This window comes from Trachypithecus francoisi, unplaced genomic scaffold (assembly GCF_009764315.1).
Source record: "Trachypithecus francoisi isolate TF-2019V2 unplaced genomic scaffold, Tfra_2.0 Lachesis_group17, whole genome shotgun sequence".
Classification (NCBI taxonomy): domain Eukaryota; kingdom Metazoa; phylum Chordata; class Mammalia; order Primates; family Cercopithecidae; genus Trachypithecus; species Trachypithecus francoisi.
In genome coordinates, this window is record NW_022681462.1 from 1,969,314 (window position 1) to 1,997,218 (window position 27,905).

General features: G+C 45.4%; 1 protein-coding gene across 1 annotated transcript in view; it reads left to right on the top strand.

The window, feature by feature from the left end:
- VWA3B (von Willebrand factor A domain containing 3B) overlaps nucleotides 1-27,905 on the top strand; it is a 234,627-nt gene that overhangs the window by 85,092 nt on the left and 121,630 nt on the right. The window contains 2 exon segments of the mRNA XM_033238936.1: nucleotides 20,641-20,837; nucleotides 27,553-27,707. Of these exon segments, the coding sequence (XP_033094827.1) occupies nucleotides 20,641-20,837; nucleotides 27,553-27,707 (352 nt within the window).

The following is a 27,905-nucleotide window of genomic DNA, read 5'->3' on the forward strand; positions in this document are numbered from 1 at the left end:
GTCAAGTTGCCTGTGCTCTTCCAGCGAGGAGGAGCAGAAGGAGAGCTCAGTGATCGGCTCGGCTAACCTTGACCCTTACATGCAGACAAAATCCCATCCGAGCTGTCTGTGTCTGTGCAGGCAACCATCTGACTCACTCTCAGATGCCTACGGGAAGGCCTAAATCAGTTTTCTTTGAGCAGGGTCCAGGACCTCGCGGCAGAAGGGGACACAGGCTGGGGAAAACGTGTGGAATGTTTACTTGGAAGGAGTAGGGTGAATAGGGGTTTGAGTTATTAATATTAAAAAGAAATTATTAAAATCCAGTTGCATTTCTGGTATTCACTTAGCACTCTTTCATCTAAGTTGGAATAGCCACTTGAAATTTTGAAGTTTAGAAGACTCCAAACTTGGAGTTTGATTTGCATTCCCTAAATGGTAGTAACAGAAATATGACCATTGTGTGGGCACATACTGCGTGTCAGCTGCTGCCCTGAGGGGTGGGCTTATATTTAGCTCATTGAAGCCTCATAACTCTATGAGGGAGTTTCTTATTATCTCCAACTGACAGGTGAGGAAACTGAGTCACAGAGAGGTTGTCGTTGGCCATGGGCACATAGCCAGCAAACATAGTCTGATTTTAAACCCAAAATGCAGAACAGAAACTTTCCTGCCTAGTTAAACTTTTACAAACAATGCTAGCAGTGGGGCTATATTCATCTTAATATTAGTTTCCATGATTTAATTAGCACCTACCCAATTCTGAGTAAATGAAAACTCTTCTTGGCGTTTAATGTGTTCCAGCCCCACAACTGCACCAGACAAACAAGCTCATTGCATTTTTACTCGTAAATGACATTGAGACCACACAAAGGATTTTCTCCCTTTTCTTTCTCATAAAGCAAAGCATTTTTCATAACAAAGGGCGTGAGTTTAGGGGTGAGAAAGACCCGGTTATAAATCCCAGCTCCATCACTAGACCCACCTGAGTTTGTCTCTTTCAGCCGTATTCTTCTACACAACCACTCTCATAATCTTGATGCTGAGGAACCCCTGTGCAGATGAAATGCAACAATGCATGCTCCACACCAAGCAGGAGCTTGATGTCCACTCATTCTTTCCCCTTTCACACTTGGGGGAATTGGTATACAGATTCTCCTGCCTGGCCTTTCCTCTGTAAGGTGCTGGTTTCCTTTGGGGCACACCTGGTAGACGCACATACCTTACACCTCAGGCACTGTTTAAGGCTCCTTATGAGTATTAACTCATTTCATATTTGCCACAGTCTTAAGAGACAGGTGCTACTGCTACTATTATCTCCGTTTTGGCTTCAGTAACTTGCCCAAAGCTACACAGCTAACGAGTGATGGAGCCTAGATTCGAAACCTGGTCCACCAGTGAAAGTACTGATGTCTGCCTCCCATCCATCAGTCATGTAATCAGGGTGTCTGATTAAATCATCCTGATTTAATCCCTATGGGATGACACTGGGACTTTTGAAAGCTCCCCAGGTGGTCCAAGTGTGTGGCTAATTTTGGAACCGGCCAGGCTGCAGTGCCTCCTGGGTTACAGAGGTGCAGTGGGCAGAGAGCAGGAAGGTCAGGCCGGCCCGGAAAGGGATGCAGTTAGAGGAGAAATGGGGACGGGGAATTGTGTAGAGGGAGAGAGAGGTTGAGGCATGGGCAAGCCTGCTCTGTGTGACTTGATAAATTCCTGCCGATTGTGGCCTTTTCCTGTGACTGGGTGTCCTGACTTGGGCCTAGGGCACTGGCTGCCGTGGTTACATTGCTAAGGTTGGCTCCCTGGGGGTTCCTGAGAGGGCCTAATAGGCTTGTCTGGAGGAGCTGCTCACGTGTAGTGACACCCACTGGAAAACCCAAACGGTCCCCTGTCATCCTGCAGATGAAGAAAATGAACACCAAGCAGGGAACCCAGGCCAAACCCAGCACCTCTGCCTGGCAAAGAGAATGGGGGAGCCTGCTGCTAAGGCATTTGTTTGGGTGAGTGTGTGGACTGAACTGTGCCCCACCAAATTCATACAGTGAAGCCCCCACCATGTGACTGTATTTGGAGATAGGGTCTTTAAAAAGGTAATTAAGGGACCAGGTATGGTGGCTTACGCCTGTAATCCCAGCACTTTGGGAGGCCAAGGAGGGTGGATCACCTGAGGTCGGCAGTTCAAGACCAGCCTGGTCAACATGTCAAAACCCCATCTCTAGCAAAAATACAAAAATTAACCAGGTGTAGCGGCACAGGCCTTTAATCCAGGCACCTGGGAGGCTGAGGCACAAGAATTGCTTGAACTCAGGAGGTGGAGGCTGCAGTGAGTAGAGATTGCCTCATTACGCTCCAGTCTGGGCAACAGAGCAAGACTCTGTCTCAAAACAAACAAGCAACAAAACGGTAATTAAGGTTAAATGAGGACATAAAAGGAGGGCCCTAATCTGATAGGATTGGTGTCTTTGTAAGAAGAGGGAGAGACACCAGCGAGCCTTCTCCTCACAAGGACACGGAGGAAAGGTCGTGTGCAGCACAGAGAGAAGGTGGCCATCTCCTAGCCAGGAAGAACAGCCTCATCAGAAACCAGTGCTGCTGGCACCTTCATCCTGGACCTCCACCCTCAAACAGAGAGAAAATAAATGTCTGGCCTTTAAGCCCCCCAGCCTCTGGTGTTTTGTGACGGCAGCCCAAGCTGACTAATACGAGGCGTATTTAAGTTTGGTATAGTTAGTCTTAAGAGTTAACAGAAGGTCTTGGATGTTATTCCTAAAGGAAACAGATGAGTTATAAGCCTCAGATATTGGACAATGATGTATCAGTTCCCTTTGTTTCAATCTAATATACACACACACACACACATAAGCTAAAACCCAAAATAACTCTAAGCAGAAATTTTCAAAGAATTCTTTGAATGTACCATCTCTATTTAAAAAGGAAAGTTTGGCCAGGACCTTTCATCATTGGCTAGCCATCTCAGCTTTCGCAACTTCAATCTGGCCCCAGAGTCTATACCACATGTCCGACCTGCTCTCATTCCCACCGCAGCCCAGAGTTACTGAGGCAAAAGCTGGCTCAGTACAAGACTGGCTTGGACGGCCTCCTAGGAAGGCAGCAGCTGTTCCCCTAAGCTGACTGCTCAGGACCTGCAGACCCCAGGAGAGAAGGTGGCCAGCGGGAGAGGGAAGGGGCGGATCGGAGGAGATCCAGCAAGCTGCCGTTCTGCACAGTGGTTCTAGGTCAGCTGGCACATACAGGTCCATAGGACCAGGAGGGCAGTTGCTGGGAGAAATGTCTCATGAGTCTGGTGCCTGGGATGAAAAGAAGGTGAGAAGAAGGTGAGGCCACCGATAGGTTTTTTTTTTTAAACCTCTTTTACTTACCAAGAGCAGGACATGAGAGTTCCCTGGAAAAAAAAAAACTGACAAAAATATATGAATCGATGGTTTGTAGGACTCTGAACACTAATGATGAAGGCCGGTGATTTCTGACATACAGGGCAAAAAAAACGTGGGCTCTAGCTTTCCCTTGCTTCCTGGCTTGAGAGTTTCCAGGCCCTGGTGCACAGAGGAGGAACCCAAGCGGAGTCCAGAACACATCCTGAGTTTGGGAGACAGAGCTGAGGGTCTGGAGGGACCAAGGCAGCTACAATTCACAGGACAAAGTACCAGAGAGGAAATAGATGCACAGAGAGAGAAATCCAGAAATCTGCAAAGGGTTCCCCTCAAGAATTCATTTGAATACTGATCAGCTCATGCATGTGAGAAGAGTATGGGAAAGGGCCGTTGGAAAGAATTAGAAGAAACGGGGCTTGGAATGCACGCAGGACCAAGAACAGTGCCTGTTCTCATCAGCCTGAAAGCTTTAGAATTCATGGGTCCCTGGGGAGACTACTTGGCAAGGTCTTGCCTCAGTCATGGGGAATAATTAGCTTTAAATCAAGCACTGCTCTGGGCCCTCCTAAGAAATCTTTTCTTTTCTTTTTTTTTTTTTTTTTTGAGGCGGAGTCTTGCTCTGTCGCCTGGGCTGGAGTGCAGTGGCCAGATCTCAGCTCACTGCAAGCTCCGCCTCCCGGATTTATGCCATTCTCCTGCCTCAGCCTCCCGAGTAGCTGGGACTACAGGCGCCCGCCACCTCGCCCGGCTAGTTTTTGTATTTTTAGTAGAGACGAGGTTTCACCGTGTTAGCCAGGATGGTCTCGATCTCCTGACCTCGTGATCCGCCCGCCTCGGCCTCCCAAAGTGCTGGGATTACAGGCTTGAGCCACCGCGCCTGGCCAGAAATCATTAAAGCAAGACATGAAAAGAACAAACTATTTCTAGGTAACATTGCTGCATTTCTGAACAAAGCTCAAGAAAATGTATAAGAACAAAAGCATCCAGTACCCAACAAGGTCAAACTCACAATGATTGGCATCTAATCAAAGATTACAAGGTGTGAAAAGAAGCAGAAAAATGTGACCCGTAATAAGTAGGAAAATCCATCAATCAAAACTGACTGAGAACTAACACAGACATTAGAATTGGCAGAAGAATCACTCAGAGTTATAACTGTATTCCGTATGTTCAAAAGCTAAGTCTAGACAAGGAAAATATTTTAAAAAGACACATACTGAACTTTTAGAGATGAAAACTTAAGAGAAGAAAATATATTAGATGAAAAGCTTACTAAATGGAATCAATGGCAGATTAGACATTGCAGGAAAAGAGATGAGTGGACTTGAAGACAGCAATAGAAACTATCCAAAATGAGACAGACATAGGAAAAAAAGAGTTTTGAAAAACCCAAAAGAGCATCTGTGAACTGTGGGACAATTTCAAGTGGCCAAATATACATTAGATGGGATTCCTGAGGGGAGGAAGTAGAAGGGGCAGGGAACAGAAACATATTTAAAGAAATGTGTTGACAAGTTTCCAAATTTGATGAAAACTACAAACCCAGAGATCCAAGAAGCTCAGTGAATGCTAGGCACAAGAAAATACGGAAGACTACACCCAGAGACATCTTAATTGGTTTGCTTAAAATCAGTAACACAGAGGGAATCTTAAAAGCAGCCAGAACAACGACAAAAAAGATACGCACAAAGCCACAAAGACAAGGATGACAGCAGATTTCTCACTCAAATGAAAAGACAGCAAGGCAGCATTTTTTCTTTCAGTACCTGAAACATTCAGCCTAGAATTCTATACAAAGAAAAATATCTCTCAAAAACAAAGGCAAAATAAAGACATTTTCAGACATACGCGAGCTGAAATAGTTTATCACTGGCACATAGTATACATGAAGCGATGTCATATTACTTGAAGTTAGGCTATGAGAAGTTGAAGATGTGTACTATAAACCTAAGATAACCACTGAAATAACAAGACAAGCTGACAAAGGAAATAAAATAGAATTAAAAATACACAAACCAAAACCTGTCAGGAAAAAAAAAAAAAAAAGAACAAAGAACAGATAGGGCTAATAGAAAACAAACAGCAAGGTGATAAACATACATCTAACCATACGTATGTGGAAACTTACCAATGTGTACACTTTGAAGGCGTATGAGATATTATATCTCAATTGTAGCTCAATACAACTCTCGGTAAAGTGAAAAAAGGGAGAAGGAGAGTCACTCCTCTGGCGCTGAGCTGTTCAGAGACGTGGGTGGGACACACCTGGGCATTCTGTGGGTGTCTGTGTGTGTGTGTGTGTCTCAGTGTGCCTGTTCCAGGCATGACCCTCAAACACGAAGGTGGCTTTTCTCACAAAACGTTGAAGAATTTGTCCAGGCTGATCGTGGTGGCTCACACCTGTAATCCCAGCACTTTAGGAGGCTGAAGTGGGCAGGTCACTTTAGTCCAGACCTGTAGTCCCAACTACCTGGGAGGCTGAGGTAGGAGAATCGCTTGAGTCGAGAAGTGGGGAGTCGAGGTGGTAGTGAGTGGTGATCGCACCACGGCATTCCAGCCTGGGTGACAGAGCCAGACGGTGTCTCACAATGAATGAATGAATCAGTGAATCAATGAGTCAATCAATAGAATTTGTCCAAAGTTTGGGAAGCTTGACCCTTCTTTGATGCTGCTGCGTCTCAAAGCATTTCAGGGACTCCTCATTTGGAATAACCTTCACAGCCATTTTGTGACCCGGGAGAGAGCATTAGTCTAGTCACACTGTGTAGTTGTGCTTCAGTCATGAACAGAGACAGTCCAAAAGATGACCATCTGAGACTCAAGATTGGACTCCGAATACTTGCTTGTTTCAAAATACCAAATTCAGTTTCAAAAGACAAGGAAATGGCTAAAGGTTCATTCAGGCTCTGCAGGCCGTGGTAACCTACAGTAGGTCTACAGGAGTTTAGAGCACATATTTTTTGAACAAATGGAGAGCGGGATGGTGCTTATTTTCATTAGCAATTGTATTAAATAATCAGCAAGATGTCTTTTGTTTGTTTGTTTGTTTGTTTGAGACGGAGTCTCGCTCTGTCGCCCAGGCTGGAGTGCAGTGGCCGGATCTCAGCTCACTGCAAGCTCCGCTTCCCGGGTTTACGCCATTCTCCTGCCTCAGCCTCCCGAGTAGCTGGGACTACAGGCGCCCGCCACCTCGCCCGGCTAGTTTTTTGTATTTTTTAGTAGAGACGGGGTTTCACCGTGTTAGCCAGGATGGTCTCGATCTCCTGACCTCGTGATCCGCCCGTCTCGGCCTCCCAAAGTGCTGGGATTACAGGCTTGAGCCACCGCGCCCGGCCCCAGCAAGATGTCTTTATAGTCCCGGGTGGTGATGAAGTACGCAGGCTCAGAGTTAAGAAGATTTTTTTTTTTTTTTGAGACGGAATATCACCGTCACCAGGCTGGAGTGCAGTGGTGCGACCTCGGCTTACTGCAAGCTCCGCCTCCCAGGTACAAGTGATTCTCCTGCCTCAGCCTCCCCAGTAGCTGGGACTACAGGTGCCCGCCACCACGCCCGGCTAATTTTTGTATTTTCAGTAGAGACGGGGTTTCACCATGTTGGCCAGGATGGTCTCGATCTCTTGACCTCGTGATCCCCTCACCTCGGTCTCCCAAAGTGCTGAGATTACAGGCGTGAGCCACTGCACCCAGCCAGAAAGATATTAAACCTGACTCTGCCCACTCCTGCTGTGTGATGCTGGGCAAGACACTTATTATCTGTGCCTCAGTTTCCTTATTTGCAAAATGTGGATGATAATGATAATACCTACTGCATGGACTGTTATGAAAGTTAAATGAGAAAACACATGTAAAACACCTAGACCTGTGCTGTCCCATAGGTAGGATGTAATGAGGGCTTCAGCAAAGGTTAATGCACTTGTCTATTCTTTCGTTTATTTAGTGCTTACTCTATGTAGCACTGTGGTAGATGATGACATAATGGTAAATAAGAGACATGGAATGGGCCCTCGTAAAGCAGGACCTACATGAACCATCTTTTGCTCCATGAAGGTAGAAAATCAGATGAACACAAATGGGGTATTCACGACTGAGGAAAAGTGGGAGCTTCTGAGCTATTCCCAGGGTCAAGGAAAGGTTTCCTGAGGAAATAACTTTGGAGCTGATATCTGAGGGTTGAAGAGGTAAGTGAGCGAGGTGAAAGGATGGGAGAGAGCGGGGAGTACTTGCCAGGAAGAAGAACAGCGTATGCAAAGGCCCCGAGGCAGAAAGGAGAACAGCACTTTAGAAGAACTGGAAAGAGGAGTGTGGCTGGAGCGCAGTGTCCAGTGATGAGTCTGGAGAGGGAGGCAGGGACCCAATTGTGCTGGCTCTGGAGGCCGCGGTACAGGGGTTCACCCTCAATTTCATACCAGTGGCCAGCCGCTAGGGGATTGTAAGCAGGAGAATGCTAAGATCAGATTTACATTTAGAAAAAAAAATCACTTTGGCTACTGGGTGGGAAACAAGTTGGAGACGAGGGGACAAACAGGATGAGGGAAGAGAATAAAGATGTTAGTACAGTGACGGTGGCAATCCTGAACAAGAGCAGGAGGAGCCTGTGAAGGTGATAAATGGGCAGATAGGAGGGAGAATTTGGTTGTTGAATTGACAGCAAAACAGGAAAAGTTCCCCTGTCTCCCTTGCAGCATGTGTGATGGGGGAATGGCTTGCTTCTTCAGTGCCCTGCTGCTCAAACCTCTAGGGGGGCATTCAGACGGGCAGGCTGTAGGGTGCCAACCCCACAGCAGTGTCTGGGAGTGAATGTTTACAGCTCCTGCAGCCCCAATGGGCGTGTGTTACAGGATGCTCTTGTTTGTGTTAACCACCTCAATTTGACTCTCTACCTTGTCACAAGGACAGAGGCTTTCGGTATCCTGGATTCTTGCTTTGGTGTACTGGAAGAGTCGTATCAAATGTGGGCTTGAGAATGAGTGGTTTTATTGAGTGGAAGCATCTCAGCAGATGGGGGAGCCAGAAGGGTGATGGTTTTTCCCTGGAGTCAGGCTGCTTGGCAGCCCGGGCTCTCCTCTGACTGCCCCAGCCAAACTCTGCGTCATTCTGTTGGTCAGTGGCCTGCTGGCATGCCGGCGCATTCCTCCCGACATCCAGCCGCCTGTGTGTTCCTCCTCTGATATGCTCCTCTCAATGTCCAGCTGCTTCTGTCTCTGTACAGAATGGGGCATGACAGGCCAGGGTGGTCTTGGGAAATGCAACAATTGAGTGGGAAAACAGAAACACATGTCCTCACCTAGGTCCATGGCGGTGGAGCCCTAGCCAGGGTCCACACCCTTCCTGTACCCAGCACTTTCCTTCCCCACATCCATATCATTTAAAGGGACCAGCTCTTCCCTTCCCAGCACTTCGTATCAATAGGACTTGGGGGGTGGGGGAGATGGAAGTGTCAAAAGTAAGCTCCTGGATGGATACGGTGTCGTCCACTATGCTGAGAGAATGCTGGAGGAGAACCAGGTGGGGATGGGGGATGACACACTTTGTTTGAACCTGTTGAGACTGAAGCATCCTTGAGAGCCTGGTAGAGAAATAGAGGAGGCAATTGACTATGTAGGTGGAGAATTCAGATACACTATTGGGGTGAAGTGAACTTTCTTGATATAAAGATAAATAAAGGTGTATCAAGCAGGAACCCCATGTTTCTGAATCTTTGACCCCAAGTTCTTGGACTCTGATATCCACAGAGGTGAAATATCATCTGAGTTTTCTGTTCTGCACCAATGCTAGATGTTTAATAAGTGTACTAGATGAAGACTATTTTGCCAACAGGATGACTTGCAATTTGAGAGCAGAACAAGCTAATTTACAGAGTACTTGTACATGTTTATCTTCTCAAGAATGTCTTCCCTTTTTGCTCAAAGAAGGCTGCAGAAGAGATCTGGGGCAGGGCACAGCTGGTTTCTTATGCAACCAGAAGCAAATGGCACACTTGTCAAAGTGTTCACACTTCAGGCAAGGCAAAGGATAAAATAATATTTCTTCCTAGAACTCACATTTTCTTCACAATGCCTTTATATCTGTAAAGCTCTCTGTATAGTCAAGTGAACTTTGACAAGGCTTGATTAATAAGCAACAAGTGAGAATGCTAGAAAGGACCAAGACTGTGTTTACTCAAATAATGCATTTTCCAGTGGGCACTGAGCTTTGTATTTTCCAGACAAAAAGCACATGTGGCAAAACATTTGCAGAAAAATACCATGTAATTCTCCCATGATTCAAGATTAATTTCTCAAAATTTTCTCCTCAAATTTGGGAGAATTGGTTGATTAGAATTTTGTAGATGCTATGCATTTAACTTGGGAAAAATATTGGAATGCGATACAGGTATGGTGAAATGTCAACATTAAAAATCATGTTGTTAAAAAATGACTGTAGAGGGCTGGGCGCCGGTGGATTACGCCTGTAATCCCAGAACTTTGGGAGGCCAAGGTGGGCGGATCACGAGGTCAAGAGATCGAGACCATTCTGGCCAACATTGTGAAACCCCGTCTCTACTCAAAATACAAAAATTAGCCGGGCGTGGTGGCGTGCGCCTGTAGTCCCAGCTACTTGACAGGCTGAGGCAGGAGAATCGCTTGAACCCAGGAGGCAGAGGTTGCAGTGAACTGAGATCGTGCCACTGCACTCCAGCCTGGGCAACAGAGCGAGACTCAGTCTCAAAAGAAAAAAAAAATGACTGTGGAAAAGCACAACAAACCTATTAAGTAATTATATTTAGTGTATTTGGGCCCCTAATTATGGGAACGCCAAAATACCTGGGCAAAAATGGCAGAGTTAAGGACCTTCAAAACTTCTCCTTCATAGGAGGCATAAGGACCTTATCAGAATCAACTTTTTTCATAACTCTAGGAATTAACCCAAGGTGTACAGCAATCTGGGGAGTGTTTTTTCAAAAAAAAAATTGAATCTCAGTAAGAACAGTGAGTTGGTGGCATTTTAGCTAGTCCTATTCACATTCCCCAGCTCCAGCTTCTCACTAACCTTGAAAACCAACAATTTGTGATCACACTGGAAACCGCAGGCTCATAGCCACTGGAGGGGGCAGGATGGGGTTGGAGTTCCTTCAAAGCCTCATTTCCAGAATAATTCTCATTATTTGACCTGTCCACTGGCTCTCTGGAAGACCCCACTTACAAAGCTTTCTTTATTTGACTTCACTCAGTTCTTCCTCCGTGGGAAAAGCCTTTTCTCTGGGGACAGTTGTCAAAAACAATGAGAAGTGATTGATTAACTTTATGGCTGACTGAGGTTGTAGATAACAGTCAGGATGAACAAGAGGTAAACCAAAACACTTAAGATGAAAAACTGGGGAATGGGATGTCCATTGGTCTTTCTAAAGCTCTGGGGTATTACTGGGAATCTATCATGCATAGCCCAGGCAGGCACATGCACAGGGCTGTGGGCATGCCCAGGCTATGCATATGTTCAAAAAAAGACTCAGGAGGGCCCTCAGCTCTCATCTCAGGCTGAGCTTGAGGTTGTGCACCAGCAAGAAGTAAAGGCTGAGGGAGAGTTGTTCACTGCTGCAGTGTGGAAAGTGTGGCCTGATAACACACACAGCTCCTCAGCAAGGAATAGTCCAAAAGATGTAAGGAAATCTCTGTTCAATTATTAGCTGACCACTGAGTTAACTGAGCGGAGACTCCAGTAGCTACAAATGACAAAGAATGCAGATTTTACAGAATTCAGGAGTCATAAACAAACAGAATCACAACAAACTCTGGGCAGGTGGGAGAATCTGATTTTCAGAGTTGCTGAGTTTTATTATTTAAAATGTCCAGTTGTCAACAACAACAACAACAAAAACGAGGCATGCAAAGAAACAAACTATGGACCATACAAAGGAAAAACGGCAATCCATGGGAACTGTCCATGAGGAAACTGTCCATGTCCAGGAGGAAGCCCAGACATTGACCTTACTAGATAAAGATATTAAATAAGTGATTTTAAATATGTCAAAGAACTAAAGGAAACTATGTCTAAAGAACATAGGAAGTATAAGAACAATGTCTTACCAAATAGAGATATCAATAATGAGAGAAATTTTTTTTTTAAGAAGCAAATAGAAATTCTGGAGTTGAAAAAAGTTCTGGAGTACAAAGTATTGCAGTGAGGAACTGACTAGAGGGGTTCAACACCAGATTTGAGCAAGCAAAAGAACAAACCAATGAACTTTTAGATAGCTCTACTGAGGTTAACCAGTCTGAAGAACAAAAGGATTAAGAATGAAAAAAAACCTAACAGAGTCTAAGAGACCAATGGCATACCATAAAGTCCAGCTACTCAGGAGGCTGAGGCAGGAGAATCACTTGAACCCAGGAGGCAGAGGTTACAGTGAGCTGAGATCGTGCCACCGCACTCCAGGCTGGGTGACAGAGTGAGACTCTGTCTCAAAAAAAAAAAAGGAAAAATTAATATAAACAAAAACCAAGAGAATTTACTTTCAGCAAACCTGCCCTAAAGAAATACTAAAGGGGCCGGGCGCGGTGGCTCAAGCCTGTAATCCCAGCACTTTGGGAGGCCGAGACGGGTGGATCACGAGGTCAGCAGATCGAGACCATCCTGGCTAACATGGTGAAACCCCGTCTCTACTAAAAAATACAAAAAACTAGCCGGGCGAGATGGTGGGCGCCTGTAGTCCCAGCTACTTGGGAGGCTGAGGCAGGAGAATGGCGTGAACCCGGGAGGCGGAGCTTGCAGTGAGCTGAGATCCGGCCACTGCACTCCAGCCTAGGCGGCAGAGCGAGACTCCGCCTCAAAAAAAAAAAAAAAAAAAAGAAATACTAAAGGAAATCCTTCAGGATAAAATGAAAGACTATTGGAGAATAACTTGAATCCACAGGAAGAAATAAAGGGCACCAATAGAGATAACTACGTGGGTAAACAGAAATTATAGTATAAATATATTTTTTGTTTGTAACTATTTTTTCTCCTATCTGATTCAAAAGACAACTTTATAAAGCAAAAAAATTTTAATCTGTTCTGATAAACACACGTGTTTAAAGGTATACTTTATATGAGAATAACAACACAATGGAGGGGGGAGGCAGTAGAGTTATATAGATTTAATGTTTTGTATATTATTGAAATTAAGTTGATTAATCTGAGTGATAAGTTAAGATTTTGATTAAAATTTCCATGGCAGCCACTAAGAAATAGTAAAAGAAATTCCAAATAACTTAAAATTGAATACTAGAAAATATTCAGTTAACACAAAATAAGGTGATAGTAGAGGAATAGAAGAATGAAAAATATATGACATGTAGAAAACAAATAACAAAATGGCAGACATTAATTTTACCATATCATTTATTATATGAAGTGTAAATGGATTAGCTGGGCACAGTGGCACACACCTGTAGTCCGTGCTACTTGAGAGGCTGAGGTTGGAGGATTGCTTGAAGCCAGGAGTTTGAGGCTGCAGTGCACTATGATTGCACCTGTAAATAGCTACTGCACTCCATTCTGGACAGGATAGTGAGTGCTTAACTCTGTCTCAAAAAAAAAAAAAAAGAAAAAGAAAAAAGGAAAAAGTCAATGGATTAAACACTTTAATTGAATGGCAAATAAGTAAAAACAAAACAAAACAAAACACACACACAAAAAGCTGCATGATCTAACTATATGCTGTCTACGAGAGACACATTTTAGATTTAATGACAGAAATAGGATGAATGTAAAGAATGGAAAAAGATACACCATACAAATAAGTAACAAAAAGAGAACTGAATAGTTATACTAATTTCAGACAAAAGAGTCTTTAAGACAGAAATTCTTATTAGAGACAAAGGACATTTGGTAATGATAAAAGTGTCAGTTATTTACCAGGAAGATGTAACAATTATGAATACATAATCATGTGCATGTAACAACAGTTTACCAAAATACAAGAAGCAAAAACTGACAGAATTGAAAGGTCTTCTATAGTTTGATGATAGTAAATGAAGACTTCATTATCCCACTTTCAATATGGGATGAAACAATTAGGCAGAAGATTGACAAGGAAATAAAAGACTAAACAACACTTCTAACCAACTAAATCTAATAGACATCTATAGAAGATTATATGAAACAGCAGTAGAATACATATTCTTAAGTGTACATTCTCTAGAATAGGCCACATGTTAGGCCACAAAACAAGTTGCAGTAAGTTTAAAAGGATTGTAATCATACAAAGTATCTTTCTGACTACAATGGATGAAATTAAAATAAATAAGAGTAAGACATTTTGAATATTGACAAATATGTGAATACTAACAACATACTTCTAAATAACCAGAGGGTGAAATATATCAAACAGAAAATTTAAAAATTATTTGAAGTGAATGAAAACAAAAAGTTTGACATTCCAAAACCTATGGGATACAACTAAAGCAGTGCTTAGCTGAAAATACCTACCTCAAAAAAGAAGAAAGATCTCACATCAATTATCCAAACCTCTGCCTTAAGAAATTAGAAGAGTAAACTAAAGCGAAACAAACAGAAGGAAGGAAATAATAAAAAAAAATTAGAGAAGCTATAAATAAAATGAAAAATAGAAAAACAATAAAATTAAAACATTAAATGTTTGTTGCTTTAGAAGATCAACAAAGCTGAGAAATCCTTACCTAGACAAACCAAGAAAGGAGAGGGGGGGAGGGGAGAGAGAGAGAGACACCCATATTACTAAAACCAGGAATGGGAAAGAAGGGGTATGAGTACCAGCCTTTTGAAAATAAAAGTGATTATAAGAGACTACTATGAACAATTGTATGTTGATGAATAAGATAACCTAAACGAAATGGACAAATTCCTAGAAAGACACAAACTACCAAAACTGACTCAAGAAGAAATGGAAATTCTGCATAGATCTGTCATAAGCAGCTGTGTTAGTAATTTTTTTAAAAAGTCTGCACAAAGAGAAGCCGGGACCAAATGTCTTCACTGGTGACTTCTTTCAAGTGTTTAAAGAATAATTAACACCAATACTTTATTTTTTTTAATTTGGCAGATAACATTGTATCTATTTATCATGTACAACATGATGTTTTGAAGTATATGTACATTGTGAAATTTTGTTAAATCTAGCTAATTAAAAATTAGATTACCTCACACAGTAAACATTTTTGTGGTGAGAGCACTTAATAGTTCTCTTTGGATTTTTCAAGAATATAATTCAAGAATATAATTTATCACCATTAACTATAGTCACCTTGCCGTCAAATTTTATGATATGTGAATTATATCTCAAAAAGTTTCTGAAAGAATATATGAAATAAATATGCTGACTAAAGATTTTTTTAAAAACCTCAGCAACAGTGATGCAAGATCACAAAGGTGACAAATATTTTAATTTTCTGAAGGAAGTAGATTCAGCTTTCCATCTTGGTTTCATTCCAGCATTCACACTCTGTTTTAGAGTTCTCATCCTCGCCACTTAACATGTGAATTTCAGGTCACTCAGTCTAAATTTCCCTACCTCCATCAATCCTTTCTCACTTCCTAATCTCAATTGTTCTATGTTGTAGCAAACATCTTGAATCAGTCTGTGTTTATCTTGCGATACCACAGCTCTTTTTAAAGAAGGAATACCCTAAGGTACAGTCTGATGCCGACCTCACTGATCCTCAACTATTTTCAATTTGTTTTGAATGCTAGTTAGATATAGACACAGTAAGATGTGGCTTTTATCATTCTTCTCTTGCAGTCTGTAGTCTCTTTAGTGGTTTCTTCTCAGTCTTCATGCAGGCTTGTCGCTAAATTAACGGCTCCTTATTTCTCTGTAGCCAGCTGCAGATGCTGTAGTTTAAAAATTCTTCCTGCAGCTGCATCATTCACACCTTACATCTAAAATAATTCTTTTTAAGAGTCCTTCTTTCAGAATCACAAGGCAGAAGAGAAAGTGAGGGAAATGTTGAACCATGTCTTTAGGGGGCATTAGCTCCTCTTCCGTGTTCTTTCTGTGATTGGTGTTTGATGTTCTTCGTTTTTATGTCTGCTTCTTTTTTGCCTCCCTGTTTTTTATTCCTTTTCTCTCTCTCCCACCTCGACCTCCAGAGGATTGTAGGAACTGAGAACACTATGGGTTGGAATCATTTTTCCAGTTGGGCATGCCATGGAGCCCTTCTTTATAACAGAGGTTTTATTTGGTCCTCAGTCCTTGTGTGTAGCCTGTGGGGGTGCTCCAGAGAACATTTACCTGATCTCCACAGTGAATCAGTTTGGTAGAATGTTGGAGGGTTACCATCCTCCATCTCCTTCATCCCCTCCTCCCCATTTCTTGGCTCCCCTGCAGTGCCGGGCAGATATGCTTATTGCATGGTACTTTAGCAAGCATAGGTTAACAGCAGGTTTAGTTAATAACTGCAGCAGACAAAGGGCTTGATTGCTCAGAGATGAGCTGCTCTCTCACCACACTGTCGCCACCTGGCTCCTGGATCTCAGACTGGGATGGGCTTCATCTGACTTTCAGAGAACGCACAGCCCTTGCAGCTGCTCCATGCTTAACCGGCTCACAGGGCTGAAACCTCACTCATCTCACCAGCAGGCGGGACCAGATTTCTTTTCCTGACAGTTGCTACCTTTCTCCCTCCTTTCCCAGCTGTCCTCAATTCTGGTTTCCTTCCTTCTTTTCTCCCCTCCCTTCCTTCCTTCCCTTCTTCTGTTCTCCCTCCCCTCCATCCCTCCCTTCTATCTTTCCCTTCTTTCCTGCCTCCCTCCCTCCCTCCTTCCCTCATCCCTGCCACTTAACATGTGAATTTCAGGTCACTCAGTCTAAATTTCCCTAACTCCATCAATCCTGTCTCACTTCCTAATCTCAGTTGTTCCATGTTGTACCAAACATCTCCCTCCTTTCCCAGCTGTCCTCATTCTGGTTTCCTTCCTTCTTTTCTCCCCTCCCTTCCTTCCTTCCCTTCTTCTGTTCTCCCTCCCCTCCATCCCTCCCTTCTATCTTTCCCTTCTTTCCTGCCTCCCTCCCTCCCTCCTTCCTTCTTTCCTTCTGCCTTCCTTTTCAGCTAATTCACAGCATTCTTTTCCTGTGCCACTCCCCATGTGGTGGCCAAGAGTTTGTTCATTGTCTCATGGCACCTGTGATCACACGGGTTATGGCCTGTTAAATACAAGCCCTCTAAAACGTTCTATGCAGAAAGACTCGGGCTAAACAGCTTTGGGAATCTTGCTTGTGGTAAGCCCCGCTGCCCATTCGCCTAAGAAAGTCTTAGCGAAGTCCTGTGATCAAGAACCCCTTGAAACCTTCTTTTCAAGCTCCCCAAACTTTTTGTTTAAGGAACCCTCTTCCTGAGTAGAAGCCACTGACATGCAGTGGAAGCAGTTTCTGTGGGACCCACTCTTGGAAACGTCAGACTTGATCTAGAGTTCTAGTTGATTCATTTGCTGACAGCCCTCCTGAAAGGCGTGTGGGGCTAGCATGGCAGGAGTGAGGTGCCAGGCAAGTAACATTTAGTGGAGGAGGATGGGAGAAGGGAGTTATGGTGGTGAGAAATCCCTGATGGCTGTGAGCCCCTCTGGAGCTGAACCTGGCGGTTGGATGAGGGACAGGGAGAGGAGTGGGCAAGGAAAACTGTGCCCAATTTATCTTTGTGTGTGTGGCCCTGGCTATGGCAGGGATGGTTTTCAAAAGCATTTTCCCAGTAGGTCTTTTTCATTGAAAAATGTTCTGAGATTGACAAGTAGGATGGGGAGGACAGGGCTGGTTAATCCTGTGGCATAGATGTGCTCCCTTCTCATAACAGAAAGAACATCTTTAGCAATCTGTCCTGTGGAATAGGAAAGCCATGTAATCAGGATTAGCGGTGAGCTCATACCTCTATAATAAATGAATTCTCTGTGGGTGAGAATTCATGTAACATTTTTAATTAAGCTAACTGCTGGGGAATGGGAAGGACCCCTTAGTAAGTGACGCTAATGAATGGATGATGCCCTTCCCTGCCCCTCCCAGGAAAATGAGACTCAGCCATTAATTGGTGTAATTAGCACTGGAAGTTAAAAGATTTCCTCCTTTTTTTCTTTTTCTTTTTTTTCTTTTTTTCCTCCTTTCTTTAGCTTTAGAGTGCCTGGGCTGTTTGGTTTCGATTGCTTGGTCACCCTTCTTTCCTCTATGAAAGTTCAGGTTGCTCTGGCGGCTTGCCTGAACCCCCTTTTCAGATGGTCATTGGGAGCCTGAATCCTGCCCTCAGGACTGCACCGTCTGGTCCACGGTGAAGCTGGAGTCAGAAGTTAGTCTCTGCCTCTTTCAAAAGGATTGGTTCTAATGTGTTTTTAGGAAGTTCTATGGTAAGCTTGAATTTATACTTGACAGAGGGCTCTTATCTTTTTTAAAAGAAGGCAGCCCAAAACAGAGCAGAAGGATATAATAAGGTGTGTGTTTTTATGGAATAATTGAATGAAAATTTAATTTCCTACTGCACCTATTGATCAGGAAAAAAAGGGAGAGGAGAAAAGGAAAGGTCTTCCTAAGCAAAAACACAGTGAATGGGAATATAATTAATAAAAATTGAGGACAATGTCGCCCCAAGGGTTTCTCCAAGGGGGCTGATCTCCCTGACAGAAACGGCGGCGTCCTCTTTTTGCTGCCGCTGTGTGATGGGGGAGAGTGTGCAGGCGAACCCCAGGGACTCGAAGCTCTGAGAAGCCTCTGGCTTGAGCTCCTGGAGAAGGGTGAAAAGATGCTTTATGATTCATGGAGAAGCCAGTTCCTGGTGTCGGGGATGCAGCTCTGAGGGGCTTCTGATGCCAGGTTGGTTTAAAGTTCAAAATCCAAAACAAGCTTCTTTGAGAAGTTCCCCACTCGTAGGTTTCAGAGCGAATTCTTTCAATGGCGTTCTATTAAAATTCAAGGACAAGGGTCTCATGAAGCATTAATGTGTCCTTTACATATTATACAGAAGGAATTGGCTCTAACATGATTTCTGTCTTCCAATCTTGTTCTAATTATATATCCCATTAAATATAGTAATAGGAAAGTCTGGGTCATAGTTTTGTTTCCCTAACAGTGAGTGCTACTTTTTATTTAGTAGGACTTCACTTGCATCTGTGTCTGATGGAAGCATCAGCTGATGGGGTTGCCAAGTCATAACTGAGAAGTCCTTTCCACCTTAAGCCAGTGGCAAAGCTTGGCTGCACAATGCAGTTGCCTGGGGAGCTTCAAAAAATCCCAGTGTCCAGGCCACACTCCCAAACCAGTTAAAACTGAATCTAATGGATGGGACTCAGGCGTCCGTATTTCTTTTAAAGCTCCTCAGGGGATGCCACTGTGAAAGGTTGAGAGCCATTAATGTAAGCGGAGTTAAGCGAAACTCTGTAGCGCTGGTGGACCTCCTACATGATAGCACTGTTAGAAAAAAACACTGCCCTGCCCAGAACCCCTTCCGCGTCTTCCTAGGGCTCCCACGGTTCCAGTGGGGCCGAAGGCTCAGGGTCCTTTCTGCCTGCCTTCCAGTGGTGTGCAGGGTTTAACAACCCACTCCCGGGAACGAAAAAAGCCCCGATGTGTAGCATGTGCTGACTTCCAGATTCCATAAACACTCCCACCACGGTCTCTTTCAGCCTACCAAGTGGCCATCGCCGAGCATGGAGTTGGGAGACGTGCACGGCCAGCTCCAGACACCAGTGCCTCCTTCCAGCTTCACAGTTCCTCACCCCTCCTTTGTGTCCACCCCTGAGTAACTTATTCTCCCTTAGGTGCTGTTCCAAGTTTTGAGTAATCTAGAAAAACAGTTTTCTGCTTGTGTGATATGCTGGCTTGTCCTGCTCAGGTAACGTAACACGTCTTCCCAGTTAGAGTGTAGATTACCCCTGGAAAACACCACGGAAATGTGCCCGAGGCTGGAGATGTTTAAGCAATTGGCATTCTGGGTTATACTTCACCCTGTGAAGCTAAGGTGGGTTGTCCTGGATATGGCACATGAGGTTTCTGAGCCTGCAGGGTGGAATGCCAGGCTGTGAGTCAGGACACACTCACCAAGGTAACAAGGGAGCTTCGTGGGAGGCAGCCTGCTAGTCTTTGTGGGTTGATCACCTCCACCTCATCGCTTCTGTTTCCACCACATTACAAAGCACATTTACATGCCTTTTCCTTCCTTTCTTCCTTCCTTCCTCCTTCCCCCCTTCCCTTTCTATTCTTTCTTCTCTCTCTCCTTCCTCCCTCCCTCCTTTCTTTTTTCTTTCTTTCTCTCTCCTTCCTTCCTTCTTCCTTTCTTTTGCTTTCTTTTTTCTCTCTCTCTCCTTCCTCTCTCCCTTCCTTCCTTTCTTTCTTTCTCTCTTTCTTTTTCTCTCTCTCCTTTTCGTTCATTCTTTCTTTCTCTTTCTCTTTCTCTCTCCTTCCTTCCTCCCTCCCTCCCTCCCTTCCCCTTTCTTTCCTTCCTTCCTTCCTTCCTTCCTTCCTTCCTTCCTTCCTCTCTTTCTATCTTTTTTGATGGAATCTTGCTCTGTTGCCCAGGCTGGAGTGCAGTGGTACAATCTCGGCTCACCACAACCTCTGCCTCCCGGGTTGAAGCAATTCTCCTGCCTCAGCCTCCCAAGTAGCTGGGATTACAGGTGCCCGCCACCACATCCAGCTAATTTTTTGTATTTTTAGTAGAGATGCGGTTTCTTCTTGTCAGGCTGGTTTCAAACTCCTGACCTCAGGTGATCCACCTGCCTTGGCCTCCCAAAGTTCTGGGATTCCAGGTGTGAGCCACCGCGTCTGGCTTCATATAACTTTTCTCACTGAATTGCTGCGGTTTACCTAGGAAGACCGAGCAAATACTATCTTCCAGCTGCAGGTGAAGAATCCTGCCTAAGCTAAGAGAGATCAAGTGGAGTGACTCACCCAAGTTTGAGCAACTTGCCCAAGCTCGTAGGTGATGGAGCCAGGACTTGAAGCCAGAGCTTCTGACTCCATCCTTACACATACATGGCTCCTGACACACAGTCTTGGTCTACTGGTCACCTCCACCCAGGCGTGGGGCCAGTCAACTTAGGGAGGGGAGGAAGTGAAATAAAAAATAACCCTGCTTTGCAGTCTTTTGAACTGTTAGATTGTTGCAAAAGTAATTGAGGTTTTTGCCATTAAAAGCCTAATAATTCTTTGCCAGTCCTGCTTTGGAAAGCTGTTTTCTGAAATGAATCATGGGTTTTGTGGTCTAATAAAGAACACGTTCCAAGTTGGTCAATATTAAGTTGGGGATGTCATATGAATGGCTTGTGCCATACGAATGGCTGACGAGCTGTGATTCTACAGAGTCAGAAACAACCTCTGTTGAGATTGCATCGAATCCAGAAGACACCTGGGACTCTAAGATGTGGCTGCAGAAATATGGCTTGAAGGCCCAGAAGCTATCCTTGTATGACGTCCTTGCCGACTGCTCTTTCCGCCATGCCGATGGGATTGTGGATATAAAAGCCAAACCAGAGGATGAGTCCGTGCAGACCAGTGCGGTAGGTGAAGTGCACTCCTGGGAGGGGCTGTGGCCTCCCCTCAAGCCCTGGGTGGGTGAGGCCTCCCTCAGGTCAGAAGGCGGGCCAAGGGGCAGCAGGGAGAGAAACCAGCTTGAGTTTCTGTGAAGAAGGGGATTCCTCTGCTTCCCTCCTCACCTTTCTCCAAAGGGCATCTCTGGGAGTGGAAATCAAGGCTGGGAATGAGTTCTAGACATCAGTGAGTTGTAGATAAGCCAGGGGCTGGGCTTGGAGAAATCAGGCATTATGAGTCTCAGAATTATTCAACATTATGCAAATAGAGAAGCCCTTTGTTCCCCCATATCGAATGGAAAAGAGAAATTGCTGGTGAGTACGCCCAGTGCAGCAGGAGTTTCTGTGGTCTTCTTGTGTTTTCCCTCATTATTCCAGTGACTGTCAGCCAGCATACAGTGCAATCCCAGCAAATACGGAATCAGATTCTCCAAAGGGCTATAGCCATGAAAAACTTTGAAAGCTGCAGTTCCACTGTGGGTTTTGTAGGAATACAACTTCTCCTAGTGCCCGACTCTAGCTCCCAGTGAAGGACAGTGCTGGACAGCAGTGCTGCCTAAACTCCAGCATCATGCGTATAAGTCAGTAGGTCCAAAATGGGGTGCAAGAATTTGCATCCATAACAATCCCCAGGAGATGCTAGCGCTGCTGGTTCAGGGGCCACACCTTGAAAAGCAGAGAGATGTAGAACAGGAGCCAGAAGATGAGGTATCAAAGGTTTAGAAGCGTGGAAAGACTACGAAGTGTCCCAATAGGAAATAGAAATGAGGATAAAATGAACATGGCAGATTTGCAAAACCAGAGGAAGGCTCTTTCAGGAGGTGGCAAAGTCCCAGGTACACACTGTGAAGTGAACCTAAAATGCAAGCCCAGGGCAGACAGGCAGGTGACCGGTGGGTGACCGCAGCCCAGAGGAGACACCTGGGAAAGAAAATCAAGGTCCCCCTCAAATACAGTGTCACCTCATGTATTCTCGAAGGCTCCGATTCAATGTCAAGGTCATTACTGAGATGTTGGAACTCCAGTGGAGGTGGAACTCCAGTCCTGTTGCCACTTGTTACTAGGCTGGCCAGCCACATGCCCTCCATGGAAAGGGCACTGTCCTTCGGGGCTGTGGGAGCCACACCACGTTGTGTTCTTGCCCCCCTCGCTGCTGTGCATTTATGACAAACTGCACGGAGGAAAATACAAAAACTGAATTAGAAAAATGCGGAATTGACACAAGACTTGTTCCCTGGCTTACCCTAGGATGCAGGGTAATTGCTACAGTGCAGGGAAAATCTCATTTGTGGGTTTTCTCCCCCAGCACAGGTTTCTGGTTCTGTAGACATTATTCAGTAATGTTGAGCAAATCATATATAACTCAATTTTCATTTAAAAAATAGGCCAGGCGCGGTGGCTTACGTCTATAATCCCAGCACTTTGGGAGGCTAACGCGGGCAGATCACGTGAGGTCAGGAGTTTGTGACCAGCCTGGCCAACATGGTGAAACCCCATCTCTACTAAAAATACAAAAATTAGCCACGCATGGTGGCACGTGCCTGTAATCCCAGCTACTTGGGAGGCTGAGGCAGAACCCGAGAGGCGGAGGTTGCAGTGAGCCAAGATGGCGCCATTGCACTCCTGCCTGGGCAGCAGAGGGAGACTTTGTCTCAAAATAAAATAAAATAAATACATTAGACCCTGGATATTTCAAAATATTAATCCCCATCAATTTGAACATAGCTTACTGCAAACTGATGACTGCAGTATATTCAAGCTAGCTCTAATACTGATCACCTCCTAACTCTTGTCAATTTTAAATGAAACTTTACAGGACCACTTTGAATAATTTGGCTTACAAGAGGGAATTTTACCTCATTTTTTTGTGCTAGTCAAGTATATTATGGTAAAGATTGAGAATTATCAATCTACCTTTTTTTTTATACAAATACTGATGAGAAACGAACAGTTTTATTTGTAGTCTTTGGGACTACATACTGAAACTGGATTCACACCTAAAATTGTGACGTGTATAAAGTAGGCAGAAAATAAGGCTGTGAAATAGGTAAATTATTTAGGGTTCCCCCAGACTCCCACTGGGCAAGACCCCCTAAATATTTAACAATAAAAACTAGTTTGTAGGAACAGACCCAGGAAACTCATTAACACAGACATGAATGGCTGAAAAGGCCTTGTTATGTAGCAGTTCAAACACATGAACGACTGGGAGGAGGAGACAAGCAAGCATTTCTAATAAGACAATTTCAGCCCAAGCCTGAGAACTTGATATTTCGGGCATCCCTGAAACCACACTGCATGCTTGGTTGCTTGAGCTTGTGCACAAAACCAAGCCTGATGTTCAAAGACCCATTCTTGTCTCTTCGTCTATTTTTCGATCAATATTTATGGAGCCCCTGCTAGGTACCAGTCCATGTGATGTGGCGGAAGGCACACTGGATATGGAAGGAGAAATTCTAGGTATCAGTGCTGCTTCTACTAGTTAGTGACGATGAGATGTTGAACAAATCATGTGACTTCTTTGAGCTTCACGCTTCCTACTCGTGAAATGGGTGAAGTGCAAATTTACAAATGCATGTCTGAGCACAGCGCCTGGTACATAGGAGATGCCTCCTAGGTGTTGCCTTTCCTTGTTTCTGTGCTACAAACAGTGCGAATCAGAACTGAGCGTTTGTGGAGTGCTTTTGTGCTTCATGTACAAGGTAAACATTTGTGCTCTCATTTTACACAGGAGAGAATAGTCGCGGGAGCCGCGAGAGGTAACTCACTTGAGATTGATCCTGTGGCAGACGAAGGCAGGGTCTGAGCTCGGGTCCCTGGGCTTTCACACTGCACTTTTCCCATTCTGACACGCTGCTGCCTGACGCAGAACCTGTCTCTCTGTGGTGTATGGTCTGGTGGTTTTCCATCTGGCTGTGCGTGAGGCACGCTCGGGAAATGCCCTGTGATGGGGATGTGGTGAGCACGAGAGACAGGACACCTTTTCCTTTCCATCCTTGCAGGGCAGCAGAGCTGTGGTCCCACCCCCGCCTGCCTTGGGAGCATAGGACGGATCTCATCATGCCCTTCAACCTCTTTCTGCCTTTTCTGGCTTATCTCCATGCAGTTAACTGTACTGGCAGAAACTGGAGGAAAACAGCCACAGTGCAATGCCTGGTTTCACTGTAAATTCCTGCCCGCTAATGTCAGTGGATATTTTGTGCTGCCCAGCAGTTCACTCAGTCCACTTGTTCTCACCAGTCACCACTGGACTCAGGAATTCTCATTGCCATGGGGCTCTGAACATCCCTTTTCTGACCCCACTCCACCCCTCTCTGACTCCTAAAATCCCTCCACCGCACCCTCTGGGCACATCATCAGCAAACCTCTGATCGCCTCCAGGCCTCTGAAACTTTCCCACTGGATGCTTATCAGGGCTTCTCCCTGAGAAGCCTTCCCTGCAGCCCTCTGGAGTAGGGGCTGGTTTCTCTCCTGTTCCCTTTGGAGTGTTGCCCCGGGGTGAGTGGTGGCCTCCTTGCTCCTCTTTTCTGGTTCTTGACCTACTCTCTCCTTCCCACATCATCAGACTGTGTCACTGAAGACATCTCTTGTAGCTGTCACGTACTGAGCTCACCCTCGTCAGTCCTCAAGATTACGGGGCTTCTGTCTTGCTTTCATTGGCTCCAACACCTGCTTTAGTTCATAGTGACTTTAGTCCTGTATGGAGGACCTTTCCAATACCCCAACCTCTCATTTCTTTGACCTTCTCTTCCCCAATGACTTCCTCCCCAACTCCATCTCTACCACTCCTGCCTTAGGCATTGTCATTATAAATAACTGTGTAGTAGTAATAACCCACATCCTCAGTTCCAAATGACCCCCTGTCTGACCAGTCATCTGTAGATTGTTTATTCTCTTGCGCTATTCCCACCCATCTGTCTAGTCCCACCCATCTGTCTAGTCCCACCCATCTGTCTCCTCCACCAGGATATACAAGTTACTGTTTCTACCACCTCCTCTCTGCCCTCTCTATCTTCCCATGCATCCTCAACCAATTTCCCCTTAAACTATTGCATTCATCTGGCAAAACCCCAGATTTAACCCTGGCTAAATCCAACTTTCCGCCTTTTCTGGCTTATCTCCGTGCAGTTAACTGTACTGGTAGAAACTGGAGAAAAACAGCCATGATGCAATGCCTGGTTTCACTGTAAATTCACGCCCACTAATGTCAGTGGATCCTTTGTGCTGCACAGCAGTCCACTCAGTCCCTCGCTGGCTGCCCTCTCCTGAAACACCCAGCACCTTCTGCTCCACACTCACTACACTCACTCTCTGCAGGTGGCCTGCTTCCCATGCCGTGAACATCAACGGGAATGTCACGAGCTTCTGCCTCCACATCTCAGCCCCCAGTGTCTGCCATCTACCTTTATTTCTCCCAGGCCGAATTGTCCTTGTCCTGTCTAAGGCTACTGCCTGCACGGGTACATGACTCTCTCTCCACTCATTTTATTCATTCTCCCTTTCTGCATCACAGCCTCCTGTCGCCCCATTTCCAGATCATTCGCATCAGCACGCACACATTCTGCCATTTCTCCCGTCTTAAAAAGTTTTCTGATCCCATGTGTACCTCTGGCTGTGCCTCATGCCTCTGCTTCTTTTAGAATTCAGTTCCTCAGTCGAGTTGCGTACATTTCCTTCCTCTACTTCTTCAATTCTCCTCCCGTGCTCCTGGGACCTGCTTCCATCAGGCAGAACCCGCACCCCCCTCCCACCCGCCAACTTCCACCTCGCCACCAAAACCCGTGTTTTGCAGAGATCCCTGAATGGCTAAATCCAGGGGTCCATTCTCAGTCTCTTTCTTACTTGACCTGTTAGTAAGTTGATCTAGTTGGTCACTTCCTTGAATTTTTTTTTTTTTTTTTTAATTTTAGAATATACACTGCTGGTTATCCTCCCACCTCGCTGGCTGTTCCTTTCTCAGTCTTCTTTTTGACTTCTCCATGTCCTTAACCTGTCGATGCCAGAGGACGTTGAGGTGCAGTGCTCTGATCGCTTCTCTGTCTACACTCATTTCCCAGGTGGTCTCCAGTCCCATGGCTTTTAATCCCCTGTGCATGCGGGCTGGCGACTTCAAAATGTACCCCTCCAGTCCTGTGGCCTTCCCTAATCTCCCGACTACTGTCGTGCTGCTTGGATATCTAATAGGCACCTCGAACCTGAGACATCAAGCGCTAAATCTTGGTCTTTCCCGTTCAGAGCTGCTCTTCCACAACCTTCCTCCTATCAATTGATTGCAACTCCACCCTTTCAGGTCCCGGCCTGAAAACCTCAGGGTGGTGCCTGACTCCTCTCTTTTCTCGCATACAGACGTCTGATCTCTCGGTGAACGCTGTCGGTTCTGTTTTCAGAACGTGCCTGTCATTCAGGATCTGACCACTTCTTACCATGACCTTGGCTGCCCAGGGCCATGCAGCTCCGTGACCTTCTGGCTCTTTGCTTTTGCCCTTGGTCCTTGGCCGTCCAGTCTGCTTTCCAGGGTAACCGCTGTAAAGCTGTGAAGCCATAAATCAGACGTGTCGCTGCTCTCATGAAAGCCCTGGGAGGAGTCCTTTTTCACTCAGAGCAAAAGCCAGCTCATTTCCGACAGCTGTCAGGCTTTCCAGGGCCTGCTCCTGGCCCTCCTCTTTATGCGTCCCGGCTTCTCTCACTCTCTCTTCCCTCTGTCCCTTTCCTTTGGCAATATTGGCCTTCCTAAAATTTGACAGGCATGCCGGGCGGATTCCCAGCTCGGGCCTGTGCTCTTGCTGTGTCCTCTGGCCTGCTCCCGGCCTCCCCATGACCACACTCTGTTCCTCCAGGCCCTCTCTCCTGGTTCACTGTCTCTGGGAGGCTTTCCCTGCAAGGTTCTAACTTTTCCTGTCTCTCCCCCCTTTCTCTGCTCTCTGCTCTTCCTCCTTGCCTTACTCCACGTGTCATCCTCTGACCTGGTGCGTCGTCATTTGCTTATTACTGGGCTCCCCTCCTGCACTGTGAGCTCCGAGAAGGCAGGGGTTTGGTCATTGTGTGTGTTTGTATTCCTGGTGTCTAGAAGGTCTCCCAGCGGAGGAGCGCTGGGTGAGTGCCCGTGGGCCGAGTGATAGAGGCCGACTGAGGAGGGCCCGCTCCATCTGTCCCGGTGGAGGGCACTAGATATGCAGTGGGGTTCTTGGTGGGAAAAGAGGATTCATGAGAGTCTCAGTCCCACTTCCTCCAGAATGGTCTCCCTGGCCATCTAGTCCTCTGTGAGCTCTGTCGCTCTCTCTTCTTTACCAGGACTTGTTAGGTCCTTACTGTCTCAACCCAGTGCTAGGGACTGAGTATCTAATTCTCCGCATTGCTGTCTCTCTTTCTTTCTCTGCACGTGTGTGTGTGTGTGTGTTGTGTTGTGTGTGTGTGTTGGTGGGGGATGTCTCTATGCTGGAATCGTTAGCTTTTCTGGGGCACATGTGTGATCTCATGTATCTTTCTTGCCCATGTTCATGACACCTAGTGCAGGGCTCCATAGGAAGCGGGCAGCGGAACATATTTAGTTGAACTAACAAAGGAATGACTGACGGTAGAGTGAGTGCTAAGAGCCATTTGAATACGACAGAGCTGGAGGTGCCATCTGGAGGCTCTTCTCTTTGAATAGTTTCTGAGTGGCCTCTGTCCTTTGTCCTCTCCTTAGGAGACCAACAAGAAGACAGTCCATGCAAAATATTGCAGCAGGTTTGTGCATGCTCCCTGGAAGGATGGGAGCTTGGTCCACGTGAACATTACCAAAGAGAAGTGTAGGTGGTACAGTGAGAGAATCCACACAGTCCTGGCCCGGATCCGAAGGAGGTTGGTGTTATTTGCAGGAAGATACAAGTGGTCTCCTCGCTCTGGAAATTCTCATCTGCTTGATCTTTTTTCCTCCCTTTTATTTTTAGTTGACACAAAATGATTGTACCTATTTATGTGATACAGAGTGATATTTAGGTGTGTGTATACAATGTACAAAGATAAATCAGGGTAACTCACATGTCCATCACCTCAAAC